This window comes from Ascaphus truei, chromosome 13, assembly GCF_040206685.1.
Source record: "Ascaphus truei isolate aAscTru1 chromosome 13, aAscTru1.hap1, whole genome shotgun sequence".
NCBI lineage: Eukaryota > Metazoa > Chordata > Amphibia > Anura > Ascaphidae > Ascaphus > Ascaphus truei.
The window spans coordinates 12162961-12183044 of NC_134495.1; the positions used below are offsets into that span (position 1 = coordinate 12162961).

General features: G+C 48.5%; 1 protein-coding gene across 1 annotated transcript; it reads left to right on the forward strand.

Annotated features, from left to right (window-relative positions):
- Positions 1-209: 209 nt before the first annotated feature.
- Positions 210-18835, forward strand: LOC142465231 (uncharacterized). Its single transcript, XM_075569230.1, has 5 exons — positions 210-607; positions 1814-2750; positions 3746-4426; positions 8164-9498; positions 18236-18835. The coding sequence occupies exons 2-5, from the start codon at positions 2016-2018 to the stop codon at positions 18833-18835; spliced, it is 3351 nt and encodes a 1116-aa protein (XP_075425345.1). The 5' UTR covers positions 210-607; positions 1814-2015.
- Positions 18836-20084: the final 1249 nt, after the last annotated feature.

Consider the following 20084-nt stretch of genomic DNA (forward strand, 5'->3'; position numbering starts at 1 on the left):
ATTGAAAAGCGGCCATTATATGATCCCTGCTAGCCGGTTGGAGCAGCTACCGGCGCCCCACACCGGAAGCAGGGGGTCCCCGGAGATTAAATTAATGGGTTCAGTCCCGGAGACCTCCTGCTTCAATCCAGTGTAAAAAAAATGGCCACCTTTTATTGTTTCTTTAACGGATAACCCCTTCTCTCACGTGTCTTTAGGTTTGTACTAAGGCAGCTCATTGCTGAGCAGAAAAGGTTCCCCTCTGGCAATGCAGGGGTTAAGAAAGCAGCGCCCTTCTTTGGAAAATAGTGAATATTACCGTTTTTTTACCCACCTTCTCCCGACTTCCAGAAGCAAACCGTGGAGTTCTGTGCCTGTGATGTCACAGGGCCAGAGCAGTGATGTCAGAGACGTTGTCTTGGTAACGGGCAGGTGACTATTTATCAGTTTGCGGCTGCTGGGAGGCGCAGCCCTGAGCGGACTCCCCTCACCCCCCTCCCACGTAATCTCCGCCTTCTCGCAAACCCACCGCCCTGGATGTGTTAGATATAGCTCAGCAAATACAAATACCTCTGTGTTACGATATTGCTGGATTCCTCAGCACCCCGAGGGATATCCCCCCGACACGGTAAGTCAGGGGTTGAGTAACAGCAAACAAGGCTTTTATTGCAGGTGGTGGTTCCTTTTACTGCAGCTACTAAGTGTATTCATATTTAAAAGAAGTAACATAATAGCAAAACAAGCAACAATCCCCCCAGAAGCATACATGAGTTTAACTCATACAGTATAATGTTAGTACTGCTCATTGTTAAATCATTTTTGAATGTTTAAAAATCATGATTTTCTTATTCTGTAGCATCGATGTTACCATGGTAACCTATAAATAAATATATCTATATCTATATATATATGTGTATGTATGTATGTATGTATATGTATGTATGTATGTATGTATGTATGTATGTATATATATATATATATATATATATATATATATATATATATTTATTTATTTTTTCGGGGTAATGACGTGCAAATGATCACACAGTGTCACACATTTTAGAAACAGGCTTTTCAAAGTCCACAAATCTCATCTGATCACATCTGAATTAAAGATTGTATTAGTCTCCCTTGGATTAATGCACGTAGCATCTGTGAAGACGTGTCATCATTTTAAAGATGTTAAAAGCAGAATAACATAAACTAAGTTGCTTTGAGTCAGTTGGGTGTAGTTTAGAGCTTTGGGCATCAATGTGCCATTTAGGGAGGATTTGCATGGAACAGTAGAAGTGTGGAGAGGAACACAATTGATGCAGCGGTTCCTGGTCTGTGATACAGGAATCGGACCCTCACACGATACAGTACATACGTTTCTACAATCACACTGCACACAGAGATGTTCAAAGCATCAGGTTGGTGGTGGAGGAGAAAAGAGAACAGAAGTAAGGCTGAAACAAGCAGAATAGTCACATTGATGACATTTTCCAAGCTAAATTCCAACATTTGGGTCCATTTAGAAAGTAGATATAAGTAGGTAACAAAGTTCTGCTAGGGAAAGATTTTATTATCTGGGGAAAAGCTTTATTATAGCAGTGGGGGAAGGGGATCAAAGAGGACTTACACAGGCTGTTATAATAATAATAATAATAATAATATATGGTATGTATTAGGAAGGGATAGATTATGTCAGATTGTGGTTATATAGAAATGGATCATATCACATTGGGGTAGAGTGTATTATTAGTATATCACAAAGTATAGCTTATCTGACATGCAGGGATTTGTTTCACAATGTGGGGGTTTCTAGCTCATACTCTGGACCTTTCTCTGTCAGTTTGATTTTAGGGTGTACTGCTAGGACAGAAGGAAGAGCACCCACGTTACCTACGATTGTGATCAATGAGAGAAGCAGGAACAATAGCAAGGTTTGGGTCACGGAGAAGCAGAAGACTAGCTAAAGCTAAAGGGAAGAAGAGTGCAGGAATTTACTGGGTCTGAGGTCATTAGAAGGACAGCTGTCTTTCAGCACCACAGTCATGGATCGTGACATGGACCTACGTATGATGGAGGAGCGTCGCTTGATCATGGAGAAACGGTCCTTGGAGAGGATGGATGAGCATTCCGGGGCCTCTGGCAACCAAGACTCGGAGATAAATCAACCAGACTGGAGAATGAAGACTCAGTTAGACTATGAGACTGAGTCAGAGACTGAGCCCCATCCAGAGAGTCAGTGCTCACCACAAATAATGGCGAGGACCTGGGGTGCGGGGGGTGAACTTTACAGGAATATGGGAGGTCAAAGTAGGGACAATCAGACCCAATCTGAGATTGATGGGCATCAAGGCAGGGGATCTTCAACCGACTCAGGGACAAAGTTCTACGAAGATTCCCAGAGTCCAGAGTACAACCTAGGGGGTGATTTTGAAGTGAGGCATGAGGTGGGGAGCAGGGGAGCCCAGGGCTGGGACATGGACGAGTATTCCCTCATGGAGCAAGAGCAAAACAATGAAGCTGCAAGTACTGATGGTGAAGAGTTGTCCTGGGGCAGTCAGGAATTGTGGGGTCAGATGCAATGGGAGATGGAGGATGAGGCCTTCTCAACTACAGGCACCCACGCTACAGAGGACACGGGGCATGATCTCCCCCAAAACCTGCTGAGGACGACCTTTGAGGACATGTCACAGCCCAGTGACCAGGGGTTAAAGAGACAAGAAGGAACTGGGCCACAGTTTGGATACTTTGCCGATGATGAAAGTTCTCCAGACATGGGGGTAAGTCTCTTTTCCAACTCTTACTCTGCAAGAGAAGGCTTAAAACAGCAATCAGAATGTAAACACATATCACAACAAACATCTGTATGTAATCAGGGCATCTAGTCTTCAACATTTCAGGATGGCATTGCCCAACTGGGCAAAACCTGATGAAGAGACCACGTGACCCTGGAATATTGTGAAGTTTATGCCCTGATTTCATACATATCATTTTTGTGTTGTTTTGACATTTTTTGTCTTTTTGTGTATTTGCCATTTTCGGTTATGACTTGTTATCGAATAAATTCTGATTCCTGTTTTATAGTCTCCCCTGGAGTACCTATCCCATTTCCAGGGCTTTGCTGTTTTGTGGGGGGGAGGGGAGGTACAAGTTGGGGGAGTACTAGTTTGGGGGGTTATTAGAGGCTCACCCATTTTTTCGACCTTTCTCCTAGTTATTTTTGTTTATTCTAAGGTCTCGGCCCCAGTCACTACCTGCGCGCGCCTGCAGAAAGCGCAATGCGCGACCGCATTTTGAGAAGTCGAGAATTGTGTCTTTTGGCGCGGCGGCCGAGCGCTGGCCACGTCGCCGCGGCAGTTCAGCCAACGAGGGCGAATCAGCCGCGTGATGTCATGGCCGCGCCCCCCCCGCCAAAATTCTTGTCTTTGCTCCCCCTGCTCTTCCTTGGACGCGCATCCCAACGCGACACCCAGACCACAGATCGTGGCTGAAACTGGTGCATGCGCCGCCAGGCGCTCCGACGCGCGCGTGGACGCAGTGACTGGGGCCATAGTGTTTGCGTCCGGCAAGATGTTGATACTTTGACATACATGGCAGCGCAGTATTGGTAAATGTTGATGGTGTGCTTGTTTCGGTGAGTTGTGGTTGGGTATGGGTGGTGTGCAGGTTTTGGTGGGATATGGATAGGGGGTGTGTGAGCTTTCCAAACCTCCACGGTTTCTTCCAGTTTGCAGAGTTTTATCGTGATATAAACTGCGCGTTTTTTATATTGCAGACTCCTGATTTCACTTTGCCCGGCGAAAAAATAAATTCACAGCTCGACCTCAATGTCTGGGGCGATGTGCCGGGGACCCCCTCCAGCCTGGAAGGCAGCGGGACCTTCGAGGAGTATCCGGGCAATCTTAGCTCCTCTGGTTCCTTCTCAGATTTCTCCGCTTTCTGCAAGGACAGAGAACAGAAGGATAACAACTGGTTTGTCCCTTACATCGCCAGTCAGCTGCCCGGCATGTTCAAGCAGTTTTCCTCGGCAGAGTTTGCCAACGCCCCCAGCGAGCAGCAGTTTGCAGACTTCTTGAAGTTCCTAGACGAAAATGATATCCTGGAATCCCTGCAGGGCGTGGCCGAGAAGGCGGTGCACAAATTATTTAATCCCCACAGGTGTGAAACTGGGGGTGCTTTGGGGACTTCCTGTGATTCCAGCTGCATCACATGCACGGAAAGCGAGGTGCTAATTGCCACCAGTCTGCAGCTTTCTGGGCAGACCTCAGTCAGCGGCTTCCAGTCTTACGCAGTGACCCCAGCCCATGAGCAAGACCTGACTGATAGCTCCCCAGAATCAGCCACCTTCAAGAAGGCCCATCCTGGGTACTCCTTTAAAGGCCGGAGCGCCCTTTCTGGGAGTGAGAAGAAGCAGAAGATCCCTAGCCTGAAAGATCTGGATTTCCTTGTCAGAAAGGTAATTCTTCATTTACTTTGGGTTGCTGTAGCAGAACCCCTGTGCCATTCTGTGCATATTAATATAATATTAGTTATAGCCCCAACCATGGGCATAGTACAGGAAGAACATGCAGGCAAATACAAATTCAGGGGGTACAACAAAAATACCAAATAAGAGCAGTAAACATGAAATCAAAGAAGAAAAGGGGAATCCCTGCTCTGCAGAGCTTGCAATCTAACTATAGGTAGTCATGAACCAGGACACGTTTCCATGTGCGTATGGCTAGCATCTTCCTGCTTCTTGATACCATAAAGTAGAAACAAAGTGATCAGCAATTCACAGCTACAGTGACAAGAGATCCATTTGGGGTTAGCCTCACTCCGTGTAAGGCTCTCCGTCTCGTTTGCAGGCTGCCTCACTCATTGGTAGTGAGTATTGCTCACTAGACGGCTCACTTTCTATAAATGAGCCTCTCTCTTTTGGAATGGGCTCACTGACTTGAAGGCAGCCTCACTTCTTCTCAACTTCACTGGCACCAAATACTTATCCAGAGTTGCATTCAATATGATTATCCCGACTTGTCACTCTACTTCCCTTCTTTCCTTTACTTCTCCTCAAGCCTTTGGTGACCACTTCAAAGGTTGATGCTATCCACAGGGGAAACCTCTTTGTCCCTTCCACCTCCACACTGCTTCTAACCAAACCTCCTGCTTCCACTCTTGGTTCTTGCTCTCCTGTTACAGACTTTCTCAGCCTGCTCTCCTCTTCGCCCCCTCTCGATCCCTTACACCTAATCAGAACTTTTGTTCCTACCCTATTCCCCACTCTCACCCCATATCCTCAACTCCTCCCTGTCCTCTGGCACTTTCCTCTCCTCCTTTATGCACCCATTCTCAAAAACAACACCCTTGACCCAACATGCCTTACGAACTATTGCCCTGTCTCCCTCCTGCCGTTTGCCTCGTCTTCTCCCGCGTGGCCACCTTACTTATTTCCCATGTCCGCCTGGACCCTCTGCAATCTGCACAGCTTACTTACCTGAGACTGTCCTCCCTAAAGTAGCCAATGATCTCCATGAAGCAAAATCCCACGGTCATTTTTTGCCTGGTTACCCTACTTGATCTCTCTGCTGCGTTTGATGCTCTTTACCTCTTGGAATCCAAGGCATAGCTTTGTCCTTGTGCTCTTCATACCTCCCCCGCTGTACCTTTTCTGTCTCTTTTGCTAATTGACCTCGTCCTCTGTTGATCTGCCTGTTGGTTTTACCTTAGGGCTCCGTTCTGGGTCCTCTGCCTTCCTTTCTTTGCACACCATCACTTGGCGACCTCATGAACTCCTCTGGCTTTAAGTATCACCTCAACGCCGATGATACAGATAGATCAATCCAACCCCAACCTCACTCCTGCAATTCAGCACCAAGTGTCTGGTTACCTGCTGGCCAGGACATACTTCAAAACGAGAGGTATCGCTCAATGTACTACTTCCTTGTAATATAGAACACAACCTCCTAAAACTAAACCGGCACTCCAGAGAGCTTCATACAAAAAAAAAAGAGATTTGAATCCACATAGATCAACGTTTCAGTCAAACACACTGACCTTTGTAAAACATACTGGACACCCAACAAGCTCCTATTGGGGGTTCAATAGGAGCTTGTTGGGTGTCCAGTATGTTTTACAATTGTTGTCCAGCTAGTCTTGGCTGATTGGAGGGTGGCAACCTCCTACCTAATTGTAGCTCACCCCCTCCCACATTTAAATGGTTAAGGGCTCACTCCATAGCATCTTCCACTCAGGGGAACTTGCTGGCTTGCAGTATGGTTGTGACAACTCTAATACAGAGTGCTTTTCCTGGTAATGTACAGGTTATTAAAAGCTTCAATCAGACTTAGAACTTTGCAACTAATATTGACAGATTTACTATAAATCATTCTTCCTGTTACTACACAGGTTATTAAGAATTTATATTAGCGTTAGGGACCCCTGAATTGTGGTCTGCCGTGCAGTTGGCTCAGGGGCTTACAACAATTTTGGCCAAAAATGTTAAACTAAAAGACCATTTTACTCGATATTTATACATATATATTTAGGCACTGTACCGTGTATGAGTTTCACTGGATGTGCTAAAAACTGAGCTCTGTCTGTGTTTTATGTTCTGTCTCTGATTTTAAACACTGACCTTTGTCAAGATTTGACAGACAAAGATCTTTTCGTTTTAGGAAGATGTGCTCTATATTATAGGTCCCCCCAGCAGGGGATGGTCACTGTGCACCTGAGGCAGTTGCATAAATCCAGAGAGTGCACCTATTTCTTTCTCCTTACTTCCTTATAAAACATTTTTATAAATAATATCCTCCTGGATGGTGCCCCACCACCTCAAATGTAATATATCTAAGAGCGATCTCCTCATATTTCCTCCTAAACCTGTGCCAATAGGTCCCTTTTTGCCTCTGAGTAAACAGAGCCTCCATGTATCCTGTTACCAAAGCATGTTGCTTCTACTTCCATCGGATTGCCAAGTTCCACCCTAACGTCTGACATTCTAGTGCTAAAAGTCTGATTGATGCCCTTATCCTCTCCCATCTGGATTATTGTAACCACCTACTAATAGACCTCCCTGCACCGCAACTTTCTGCTTTGTATGTGTTTAAAATTCTGCAGTTAAAATCATTCTACTTGCTTGCAGAACACTGTCTGCTCATCTCCTTCTTAAACCCCTCTCCTGACTTTCCATCAAGCTCCGGATCCCCTACAAAGTTCTCCTTATCCCCTTCAAGACTCTCTACTCACCTGCTCCTCCATACAGATCAGCTTTGATCTCTCGCTACGCCCCTGCTTGTCTCCTGCGCTCAGCTCATAGCTGTCTCCTTTCCACCCCTTTCACCTCTACTGCTCTCTTGCCTTAAACCTTCTTTTTCCCCTCACTGACCCTTACCTGTGGAACTCCCTCGTCCACAGCATATGCCAAGCACCTTCTTTCCCCACTTTTAAGACAAACCTAAACACAAACCTTCTGCGTGAAGCATTTCAATAGCCTAGACCAGGGGTCTCCAAGGGCCCCCCCAGGCCGGCTTTTATGGAGGTCCCTGTTTCAGCACAGGTGGCTCAGTCTTTGAAACAGGGATATCCATAAAAGCCGGCCTGGTGGCGGCCCTTGTGGTCTGAGTTTGGAGACCCCTGGCCGAGACTCATGGCTACTGTCCCAAACTCACAGTCACAATTACCAACCATCGAGGTAGGAATTTATTTTCCAATTGTCCGATTTTATGTTTGTTGCACTTATTGTATTATAGTTCCCTGTGATGTATCGTCAAGTTTGTAGAGCACTGAGTACATTGGTGGCACTGTATAAATACAAATATACAGACTTACAAATCCACTGAAAAGCCTTTTTACTGCTGCCCATCCCACATCTCAGTCCTAGACAGATGTGGCTGTCGCACACTAAATACCAGATGCTGTGTGATACTGACAAATAAACTGAGCGCTAGATGCTCAGCGGCACCAGCTGCTGTACTTTTACAAAGACCCTTTAAATACAGCTCAACCCCCTTATAACGCTGTGCTTGGGGTCCAAAGAATCACATCGCGTTATAAGCGGATTCGCGTTGTAATGGATCGCGGTATAACGGGGTTGAGCTGTATCTAGCTCTGCGACCTTTCCTTTTCAGCACATAGTTAAAATGCCACATCTCTCTCTGGGGCCGAAACGAATTGCTAAGTTTTTTCTAACCTATCGTGGTTTTTTCCCCCCAGAAACTCTCATTCCCCTCTAATGCATCAGATTCCATGAAGAAGTCGGATTGGGAGAGCGCGCTGTCTCCATCTTCCATGCATGAAAAGGCCTCCAGTTCCCCCAGCTTACCCGATCCCTTACTGCGAGGTGCTGGGAGAGGGGTCTCAGGTATCCAGAAAAAAAGCAGCATCTGTTCGTCTCTTTTTGCCAGCCAAGGTGAGTCAGAATTCCTGGCCTCGGTGAGTCAGCCTACTTCCCCTCACACCCATATCTCCTCGTCCAGCGACCGCTACAACCACCTCTTCGACTTCCTGGAAGAGAAGAAAGTTTTCGCTGCTCTGCACAAGGTTGTGGACAAAGCAGTTTACCAGTTAATGATGCCACACAGTATGGAGAGGTCCTCCTTGGAGACATCTACAGCTTCTAGTTTATTCAAGCAGTCCAGCATTGACAACCCCCTCTATCACACTTTACATGCCACTGGGGGCCCCTCCGGGACTCTTACTGACGCGACTCCATCACAGTCCTCAGCTACGACTCCGACTCAGTCCACAGTCCAGCCAGATGCAGCATTCAAAAAGGCTACTAAAAAGAAGTCTGCACATTGTCTACTTAGCAAAAGCAGACCTATCTCAGCGGCACCAGAGCATCGGGCAAAGCCACCCGGTGGCAAATCGGTGCCGAAAGAAACCGTGTCTGGTGTACAGCAATGCAGAGCACGTAAGAACATTCCATCTCTGGTTAATCTGAAGAAGCCAACTCAGAAACAAGAGGCTTCTACCCCAAGAAATATGAGAGAATGTGGCAGTCGGTACGTGGCACCTGTGAAAGATCCATGCAAATTATCACACTCTGACTCGGAAATAGCCTTGCCTTCCATTGCTGCTGCAAAAGCAGATTCAAAGAGCCAGCTCAAACCAATAGCGCTGTCTGTGTGTGCACCCAAGCCCAACCTGGACACTGCAAACAGATCCAAGCCCAACCTGGACTCTACAAACAGATCCAAGCCCAGCCTGGACTCTGCAAACAGACCCAAGAAAAACCTGGACTCTGCAAACAGACCCGAGCCAAAGACTCAACTCCTATCACAACTGAAACCCATGATAAAGATGCAACCTGTTCCCTCAACTAAGACCACACAGAAGAGGAACCTTGTTCCCCCCCCCAAAACCAAACCAAAGTTGGCCCCTCAGGAACAGCCACTAGCCAAGCTAAAATCACAGCCTCCTCCCCATTTACCTCACCCACCAAAACCGAAGCAAAAGCTGCAACGCGCAGAATCTTTCCCACCCAAAGCCCCAAAGCAAGCGGTGAAGGCGCCAAGGAGGAAAGGATTAGCACCCATAATCCGAAAGGTAGCTTTTCAACTCCCTGTGTCTTGCAAAAACAGATTGCCCCAGAACCCACTGACACGCCTCTTACAGGCTGCCCGAGTGTATGTATGGCCACAGTGTGCACGTGTAATGTGGCTGGGAGTGTGGGGGGTGGGGGGTATGGTGGGGGGAAGGAGCGAACTAAATAATGTCAATCGTAGCTTTCTGGCACTGCACTACTTCTGTATCAGTGTATATCAGGGGTCTCTAACTCATTCCCAAAGGGCCACCAACAGACCAGCTTTTATGGATAGCCCTGCTTCAGCATAGGTAGCTCAGTCTTTGACTGAGCCACTGATTGAGCCACCTGTGCTGAAGCAGAGATATCTATAAAACCTGGTCTGTTGATGGCCCTTGAGGATTTGTCCAGGTATAGAGGTCTTGTCTCCTTGTCTTACTGTCAGCATACAGTCCTTCTGTGTGCATCAAGACATCATCTTTTCCTTAGGTCAGCCCAGTTGTGGGCTAAGGAAAATCTCTGCAGTCCTCTTTCTCCTTATGTCAGCCCAATTGTGAGCTAAGGAATCTCTCTCCTGTGTCTCACATGAGGATTTTTACAGAGCTCTCATTAGTCCAGGTGAAGACTAGCTAATTGAGTGGCGGCAATTAACTATCTCTCTGCTGGAGTCTCAGCGCTCTGAGGCTGCTATATTTAAACCGGGATAAGTCCCTGTTACAGCGTCCAATCCAAATTTTCATTGCGTCCATACTACTCACCCACTTCATTTTACCGGGCGCCATCGCACGAATTAGATCTCTATCTCCATGGGCTAAAACGAGTGAGATTTTTGGTTTCTAGATTTTAAAAGTAGCATTTTAATAGCAGAGTACCGAGTTTCATTTTTTTAATCAATGAGACCCCATTAAAGTCTGCCGCATACTGACGCTAACAATCAGTGAGACTCGCTGTGACGGGAGACGCACTTAATAACACATTTATATTTTGTGGATCCTGATTGAGCAGAACAGGTTGAGCAAAATAAACTGAGATTTATTCCCTTGATAGGCAAACACACGACAACTGCAGAATAAACTTAATAATTGCACTTGCAGGTAGAGGAACAGAGGATAATGTCCAGAAAGGTGCAAAGCACCAGAAGATTGTCTTTTAAAATGTAGTCCTTTTGCAAATTGCCAAATAAATAGCCAGTCCAATCCTTCTGTGAATGTGCAAAGTCTTTTCTGGTTCTTTGGGGTTCGTTCTGGATCCCCAGGGCTAACTAAATCCTGAAGCAGGGCAAGTTTCCTTGTTGCGATGTTTTTCACCACTTGCGTTCTGGAATCGTAGCCGCTGTACTTAGATCTTATCCGCTTGAAGAAATCAGGTAACAACAGCAACAACAGCAAAAACAACAGCAACAGCAACAACAGCAGCTCAGGAATGAGGGGTACAGGCCTTTTTAAGGATAAGGGCCTGTGGGGTTTACATTAGCCTCATCCCATTGGCAAGGAATTATCTTCCTCCTATCAGAACCTGCCATGTCACATAAGCAAATCCTACAGCCAGCCCAGGTAACTCTGAGCATGCTCAGTAAGCAGCGTGGTAGCACTGCTAAGTAAAAAGGGGCCACTCGTTTCTGGGGACGCAATGTCTGGAGTTTGGTCCCAAGTTGTGAAATATCCAGGATGAGTAACAGGATCTGCTACTCAGAAACATCCTGATTAAGTGACACTTTAAGGCTCTGGGGTCTTTCATCCCCCCCACACGTCCCTAGACGCATCGCATCTCCCAACAGGGGGTCCATGGATGCATAACATTTGTTCCTTAATGCATTACAAAGGCAGGTAGAAAAAATAGCATCCTGCCAGTACATTTTAAAACTGCAACAGAAAGGCACTTTATCAAAAATATATGTTTCCCTTATGACAAAGTTCTATTTTTAATATGTGTGTTCTTGGGGGGTTACACTGAGGCTGCACACCAAAAATCAGGGTGCTGGCTCACTCCGTTCCTAAATTAGCAGTCTTAATGGAACGGCTCTTGTTATTCAGCACTGCAGGTAGTGACTAGCCTGCAAAAAGTGGACAACAATGCATATAGGGGACAATGGTACATGGGAACAGCATATAAAATTAACCCCTTCATCCCCAATACGAAATAGGGGTAACCAGACGAGCCCACTGCCTTTATTAATGCGCTGATTACCCCCATTTTCGCCACATCTCCCCCACTCAAAGCCCAAGGTTTGCCCTGGCCACCTCCTCTTGTGGTTGGGCTGACCGGAGGGTTTTTGAAGTCATTAGGTCTTGGGTATTGTCCTGCCGGGAGAGGCCATCAGCGTTCCCATGCTCACTGCCTTTCTTGTGCTGAATGGTGAAGTCACATTCTTGCAAGGCCAGGCTCCAGCGTAAGAGCTTGGCATTCTCTCCCGACACCCTCTGCAACCAACTTAGGGTGTTATGGTCAGTGATAACAGTGACGGTTCTGCCATACCGAGAGGGCTGTAGCTTCTTTACAGTCCATACAATGGCCAGACACTCCTTCTCAATAGTGGCATATGCGCCTTCTCTGGGCAGCCGCTTGCGGCCCAGAAACATCATTGGAGGTTCCCTGACCTCCCCCACCTAGCTGAGCACAGCACCAATGCCAAAGTCTGAGGCATCAGTCTGCACCAGAAACTTCTTGGAATAATCTGGAGCGGCCAGTATAGGAGCGCTGGCTAGTGCAGCCTTCAAAGCCTGAAATGCAGCTTAACAGCAGGAGACCAGACTACCAACACAGACAGTCGCTTCTGGGTCAAGTCAGTCAGGGGTGTTGCAATGGCACTATACTGGGGAACAAACTTCCTATAGTAGCCTGCGGTGCCTAGGAAAGCCATGACCTGCTTCTTGGTTTTGGGAGTGGGCCACTGCACGACTGCCTCTACCTTAGCTGGTTCTGGCTTGAGGTGCCCTCCACCCACCCTATGCCCTAGGTATAAGACTTCAGCCATCCCTACTAAGCAGTTGGTGGGTTTTAAGGTGAGACCTGCCTCCCTAATCCTGGCTAGCACCGCAGCTACATGAATTAAGTGTGATTCCCAGGAGTTACTGAACACAGCAATATCATCCAGATAAGCCCCTGCAAACCCTTGCATGCCCTCTAGCAAACGATTGACCAGGCGTTGGAAGGTAGCCGGTGCATTCCTCATCCCAAATGGCATCACTAAGAACTCATAGAGGCCACTTGGGGTGATGAAAGCCGACTTCTCCCTAGTCTCCTGGGTCAAAGGGATCAGCCAGTACCCTTTACTGAGATCCATGGTGGTCAGATACCTTGCCCCCGCGAGTTCATCCAGCAACTCATCCATGCGGGGCATGGGGTAGGCATCTGAAACCGTCCCTGCATTGAGCTGCCGGTAGTCCACATAGAACCGGGTGGTCCCATCATTCTTAGGCACTAGGACTACCGGACAAGCCCAAGGGCTCTGGGATGGTACAATTACCCCTAGGGCCCGCATCTCCTCCACCTCCCTCTCTATACTGCCCTTCACCTCTGCTGACACTCTATAAGCTTGCTTATGCAGAGGTCTCCGATCCCCTGTAAGCACTGGGTGCTCAGTTATGTGTGTCTTCCCTGGCTTGTCCGTGAACAGAGCCCTATACTGCTCTAGCATAGCCCTGGCATCTGCTCTCTGCCTGACACTCAGCTGAGCCCCTATCTCCACCTGCTCTATGGTACCTCCCTGCCTAGCCTCCCCTAGGACATCTGGCAGAGCTATGTACTCCTTGAGCATATTGATGTGATAGACTTTGGTCCTCCCTGTCTCCCTAACCCTGGCTAGCACTGCTGCTACCTGTCCTGTATACAAACCCCAGATCTGCCTGAAGCCAACTATCCTCTCAAAGTATGTCCCCACATACCTCTGCACTCTCTCTAGTGCCCTCCTGACCAGGCGGTATTGTATTGTACGTCTTTATTTATATAGCGCCATTAATGTACATAGCGCTTCACAGTAGTAATACATGTGGTAATCAAATAAATAACAGATAATATAAATAACTGATCATGGGAATAAGTGCTTTAGACATAAAAGTAACATTAAGGAAGAGGAGTCCCTGCCCCGAGGAGCTTACAGTCTAATTGGTAGGTAGGTAGAACGTACAGAGACAGTAGGAGGGAGTTCTGGTAAGTGCGTCTGCAGGGGGCTAAGCTTTATGTATCATGTGTTCAGAATATCCACAGTGCTATTCATATGCTTCTTTAAGCAAGTGTGTCTTAAAGTGGGTCTTAAAGGTGGATAGAGAGGGTGCTAGTCGGGTACTGAGGGGAAGGGCATTCCAGAGGTGTGGGGCAGTCAGTGAAAAAGGTTTAAGGCGGGAGAGGGCTTTAGATACAAAGGGGGTAGAAAGAAGACATCCTTGAGAAGAACGCAAGAGTCTGGATGGTGCATAACGAGAAATTAGGGCTGAGATGTAAGGATGGGCAGAAGAGTGTAAAGCTTTAAAAGTGAGGAGAAGAATAGAGTGTGAGATGCGGGATTTGATCGGAAGCCAGGAGAGGGATTTCATGAGGGGAGATGCTGAGACAGATCTAGGAAAGAGTAGAGTGATTCTGGCAGCAGCATTTAGGATAGATTGTAGGGGAGACAGGTGAGAGGCAGGAAGGCCGGACAGCAGGAGGTTACAGTAATCAAGACGGGAGAGAATGAGGGCCTGAGTCAGAGTTTTAGCAGTCGAGCAACAGAGGAAAGGGCGTATCTTTGTTATATTGCGGAGGAAAAAGCGACAAGTTTTAGAAATGTTTTGAATGTGAGGGGCGAATGTGAGAGCGGAGTCGAGTGTGACCCCTAGGCAGCGTGCTTGGGCTACTGGGTGAATGATTGTAGTTCCAACAGTAATGTGGAAGGAGGTAGTTGGGCCAGGTTTGGGAGGAAGTATGAGGAGCTCTGTTTTAGCCATGTTGAGTTTAAGGCGTCGGAGGGCCATCCAGGATGATATAGCAGAGAGACATTCAGAAACTTTGGTTTGTACAGCAGGTGTAAGGTCGGGTGTTGAAAAGTATATTTGTGTGTCGTCGGCATAGAGGTGATAATTAAACCCAAAAGATGTTATTACTGTAGGTCACCTAGAGAGAGTGTGTACAGAGAAAAGAGAAGAGGTCCCAGGACAGAGCGTTCCTCATCCTGAATGGCACCCTGAAAAACTCACAGAGGCCATTCTGAAGGCTGAAGACTGACTCCCCCTTTGCCTTCCTTTCTACACTGTCTGCCACCTCTGCTGATACTCCATAGATATTTTGATGCAGAGGATGCAGATCACCTGGGAGCACAGGCTGATCTGTACTATGTGCCCTGCCCAGCTTGTCTGAGAACCGGACCCTAGGCTGCTCTACCCTAGCCCCAGCTTCTGCCCCTGCCTGCCTACCTCCCAGGGCCCCCAGCTCAACTAGGACCCCCCTAGGAAACCCTATCCTACCTAAGAGGCCTGGCACTGCCTGAGCTACTTCCTGAAACATGTTCCCCATTCCTGGTAACAGGTTCAGGAGCACCTGCACATAATCACCCGCTTTACCCTCTGGCTGGCAGGTGTCCCAGGGGTGGCCAAAGTCTGCCACTGCCCCTGCTGCCTCCGGCCAGAAGTAAGGCTGCAACAGCTGGGTTCTCATGTGAGTGACCCCCTGATGCCCCACTAGTGGACTGGGGAAGGCTACCTGCAACACTTGCTGCCTACCCTCCCTGGGTCCCACTAACCGTCTTCTACCTGTCCAGCCCCTGGCTAACCCGGTAGAACCTGGCTCCCAACCCCGGAGCCCGCGGTGCCACAGCCTGTGGTCTGACCCCCCGCTTTCCCAGGACTCGGACGCCCGCAGTCCCATACCTTCACCGCATCCCTATCTGCTGTCCCTAATTCTAACCACCCACCCTTAGTCTCTAAGTCAGGGGAAAAAGGTAAAGGGAACAGTAAGTCAGTCGCTGGTCGCGACTCAGTAGTCTGGCTTACCTGTCTGGTCTCCGCAGAGGCCACTGGAACCGTTGGTCCCAAATGCATGGGGACAGAGGTTGATTCTGCTGTGATTCCTGATGACACGCTCTTAGGAATCGCTGCAACAGCAGGCAATTCCGCAGCAACCACACAGATCACAGGCTCCAGGTTATTGCTAAGGCGCACCTCAGCAGTTTCCCTGGGCAAAACCCCCACCTCCCTCATGCCATGATTGGCACCCCCAACCAAAATGATCTGGGCACCCTGGAAGGACCGCAGCCCTCCATCAGGCATGGTTCTTTGCACCCTGTTGCCCGGGAGCAAATCTTCTGGCTGCACCAGAATAACAGCAGCACCCAAATCTGGCAAGCTCCCTGCTTGCCGGTCACCAAAGGTAACCCTCCGTGGGTGCCTGCTCAGGACATCAGCAGGCTGCATCTCGACTGATGCACTTGGACATCCTCTGCTCACTGCTGCTGGCTCCGAGGTGACAAAAGCAGCATCTGCCTGGGACATCCCTCTTGGTTGTGGCTCCATGGCTGTGCTCTGTTCCTCTGTGTGGGCCAGCCCAATCTGGGTTACTGGCCCTGCAGCTCGTGAACGTTGCCCCTGATGGGGTCCCCCAGACCGCTCACGGTCCTGGCAATGTGGCTGGATGTGGCCCACTTTGTGGCAATGATACCACCGTCTCTCAAGCTTGAACTCCCCAGTATAGGGCGTGTCGCTGCCCACTGTATGTTTGGGAGCCGCTGAGGTGCAGACTGGTCCCCCCTAGCCGGAATGGCTGCCTCTCTGGGGACTGCTGCGTTGCTCATCAAGGCTCTGCTGGTTACATATTCATTTGCTGGCTCTGCTGCTTCCACAGCAGTTACTCTGGGAACGTCCTGTTCCCCGCTGACAAGGTGGGAGTGAGGGGGCCTTCCAAGCGCTGTCGACAGGAGCTGGAGTCGCTGTTCATAGCTAAGCCCTTCTCCCCAGGCGGTGAGGAGTGCAATGAGCTCAGAGGTAGCAAGTCCGGTCGCCGCAGCGACTGATCCATCTGCACCCCCTGGCACCACGCCACCCTCTTCCAGGCGGTCACTGACATCCTCCTACTGTCCTTGCAGCCCGGAGCTGGAGGGACCTCCTGCACTCCGGGCTGAGTACTGTCTGCTGGCGGGGCCATCCTGCCCTCATATTCTTCTAAATTGTCCTCCAGCTGACTCTTTGAACGACCATCTGTCGTGAACCCGTACCCCACACATCTCTCCACTATCTGCGCCCGGTTCCAGGTACAAAACCTTCCTGAGCGTGGACTCATGGTGCCACTGGGGTATGGGTCCAGAGACCAGTGAATTATCTCGTGCTCTTTGGAAGTGTGTGTAAGTTGCCACTTGTCTGAGGAGCTTGCAATCTACAAGGTCCTCACTATATTACAGAGCCGCAGGACACTGCAATATAGGCTCAATTAGTATCTCACCAGCTGCCACCAGTTTTAAATGCCTGCGACAGGAGACGCACTTAATAACACATTTATATTTCGTGGATCCTGATTGAGCGGAACAGGTTGAGCAAAATAAACTGAGATTTATTCCCTTGAAAGGCAAACACACGACAACTGCAGAATAAACTTAATAATTGCACTTGCGTGTAGAGGAACAGAGGATAATGTCCAGAAAGGTGCAAAGCACCAGAAGATTGTCTTTTAAAATGTAGCCCTTTTGCAAATTGCCAAATAAATAGCCAGTCCAATCCTTCTGTGAATGTGCAAAGTCTTTTCTGGTTCTTTGGGGTTCGTTCTGGATCCCCAGGGCTAACGAAATCCTGAAGCAGGGCAAGTTTCCTTGTTGCGATGTTTTCAACCCCTTGCGTTCTGGAATCGTAGCCGCTGTACTCAGGTCTTATCCGCTTGAAGAAATCAGGTAACAACAGAAACAACAGCAGCTCAGGAATGAGGGGTACAGGCATTTTTAAGGATAAGGGCCTGTGGGGTTTACATTAGCCTCATCCCATTGGCAAGGAATTATCTTCCTCCTATCAGAACCTGCCATGTCACATGAGCAAATCCTACAGCCAGCCCAGGTAACTCTGAGCATGCTCAGTAAGCAGCGTGGTAGCACTGCTAAGTAAAAAGGGGCCACTCATTTCTGGGGACGCAATGTCTGGAGTTTGGTCCCAAGTTGTGAAATATCCAGGATGAGTAACAGGATCTGCTACTCAGAAACATCCTGATTAAGTGACACTTTAAGGCTCTGGGGTCTTTCATCCCCCCCACACGTCCCTAGATGCATTGGCATCTCCCAACAGGGGGTCCATGGATGCATAACATTTGTTCCTTAATGCATTACAAAGGCAGGCAGAAAAAATAGCATCCTGCCGGTACATTTTAAAACTGCAACAGAAAGGCACTTTATCAAAAATATATGTTTCCCTTATGATAAAGTTATATTTTTAATATGTGTGTTCTTGGGGGGTTACACTGAGGCTGCACACCAAAAACCAGGGTGCTGGCTCACTCCGTTCCTAAATTAGCAGTCTTAATGGAAAGCCTCCTGTTATTCAGCACTGCAGGTAGTGACTAGCCTGCAAAAAGTGGACAACAATGCATATAGGGGACAATGGTACATGGGAACAGCATATCAAATTAACCCCTTCATCCCCAATACGAAATAGGGGTAACCAGACGAGCCCACTGCCTTTATTAATGCGCTGATTACCCCCATTTTCGCCACACTCGCAGCAAATAATTTGACGCCTGCGACATCCCCCGGTTGGGCTACAAGACCCCGCGTCACTAAACATCTGTCTTCTCTTCTCCCTTTTTCGGTTCCCCCAGCCGTGCATTAATGAATATGAAGCTATCTCCAGGTGGCTGTCCCTGCCCAGGAATTTCCACTCGGACTCCACCCTACGCACGATGGCGTCGTATGGGATCGGCCGCCAGTACACGCGCGAGGAGGTGGTGGAGTGTCTGATTGAGAACGCTGTGTCCCTGATGCTTTTCAAGTACAAGACGGAGAAGAACCTGGCCGGAAAGTTGGGCTTCATATCCCAACCGTTTGCTGACATCTACAACCAGAAGATGGCCGAGTTCATGGCGCCCAATGTCAAGCTGCAGTGGCCCATCACCCTGCAGCCTCTCACCATGCACGAGGAGGGCTGCCTGGCCTCCCACCCTCTCTGGGCCTGCACAATGGGTGACCGCGTTCAGCTACCATGGAAGTCTGGCAAGAACCGCACGCGCCGACTGGAGTATCCTGCTCAGTGTGAGGATCCTTACCGTGACGAAACATACGCCACGCCAGAGCTCAGGGAACGTCCCTACCCGTCTGTCACCGCTACAACCAGAAAGGCGAATTTCCCCGTGTGTGTGAAGATCCCGGGGTCATTAAACGGAAAAAAGACAATGATCCCTTTCCTACCGCAAATTTCCTAGTCTATATTAAAGATAAAATCTATTTTTGTTTACCACACCCCCACTCTATGCTCCTATTCTTCCAGTTACAAATGTCTACATACGTCTCACCTAACTCCAAATCCTCTCCGCAGCGCAGCCGGGCCTGGTTTGTAAAGTCCCGTCTCTGAGCATCCTGGGATCGGTAGTCCGGTTTTTTGGGCGATGTACAGAAGCAGGACTGCAAATTCCTGAGTGCTCATGGGCTGCTGCGGGGAACTACGACGGGACGCAAATGTCCTGAGAGTTTGGATTTAGATGACAAGCTAAGGTAAGATTTACGACATCAGGCCTATGAAGTCTCTTATTGGGATGGGAGTAGATCTTTCTCATTGGGAGTGTGGGCCATATTTGGTAAGCGGTGCTCTGCCCGAAGACCCCTAGTTCCACTTAGTGAGTATGGGCCTACATCTGTCACATTGGGAGTGTATTTTAAGTTCTCAGAAGTTTTGGATTCATATCGCCCAAATCTCACACATTCTCCTGTACAGATATAATATAAAATTGCGCTCTAAAAATTGTGAATAACAAATCAATAATAAATGTGAAAAGTGTGAAAACATAAACCACAAAAAAGAACACATGACCTTAATGACGGAAATATAAACGGAGCTGGCTGCTGATCAGATGGGACGGCTCACGTCACAGGAACTAAACCAGAAAAAAACAAGAAGAGCGCACAGCTCAGTGTAGTAAATATTAGTGAAAAAGGTGGAGGTAAGTAACGCTCGTACCGGACAGATAATACTTAAAAGCATGTCATGCATAAACCAGCATGGTACCACAGACAGGCAATGCAGCCGCACAGATGGACACCGGAGTAAGCTGCTGGCTCGGATGTAGATCAGCCTTTTCCTCCAGATGTCGTGCAGACACCGTCCCGGCTCCGGAACTGCAGGAGAAGAGGATCAAAGCGTCCACAGGGTCCCGGGAGTAATACAAGTAACTGGTGAAGGCTCGCACAGCAATATAGAGACCTGTAGCGAAGTGGGGGAGCACGCACTGATCACCGGCACACAGCTCACGCCGCGGGGTGAATGGCGGCTCAGATCCACACCTGCACAGGTGAATAGCGGCTCAGATCCACACCTGCACAGGTGAATAGCGGCTCAGATCCACACCTGCACAGGTGAATAGCGGCTCAGATCCACACCTGCACAGGTGAATAGCGGCTCAGATCCACACCTGCACAGGTGAATAGCGGCTCAGATCCACACCTGCACAGGTGAAT

Excerpts from the sequence above, each read along its gene's own strand:
- LOC142465231 (XM_075569230.1), top strand. The coding sequence starts at position 2,016 with ATGGATCGTGACATGGACCTACGTATGATGGAGGAGCGTCGCTTGATC. Across the intron at positions 4,427-8,163 it reads TGGATTTCCTTGTCAGAAAG|AAACTCTCATTCCCCTCTAA; the intron begins GTAATTCTTCAT and ends TTTTCCCCCCAG. Across the intron at positions 9,499-18,235 it reads TAGCACCCATAATCCGAAAG|CCGTGCATTAATGAATATGA; the intron begins GTAGCTTTTCAA and ends CGGTTCCCCCAG.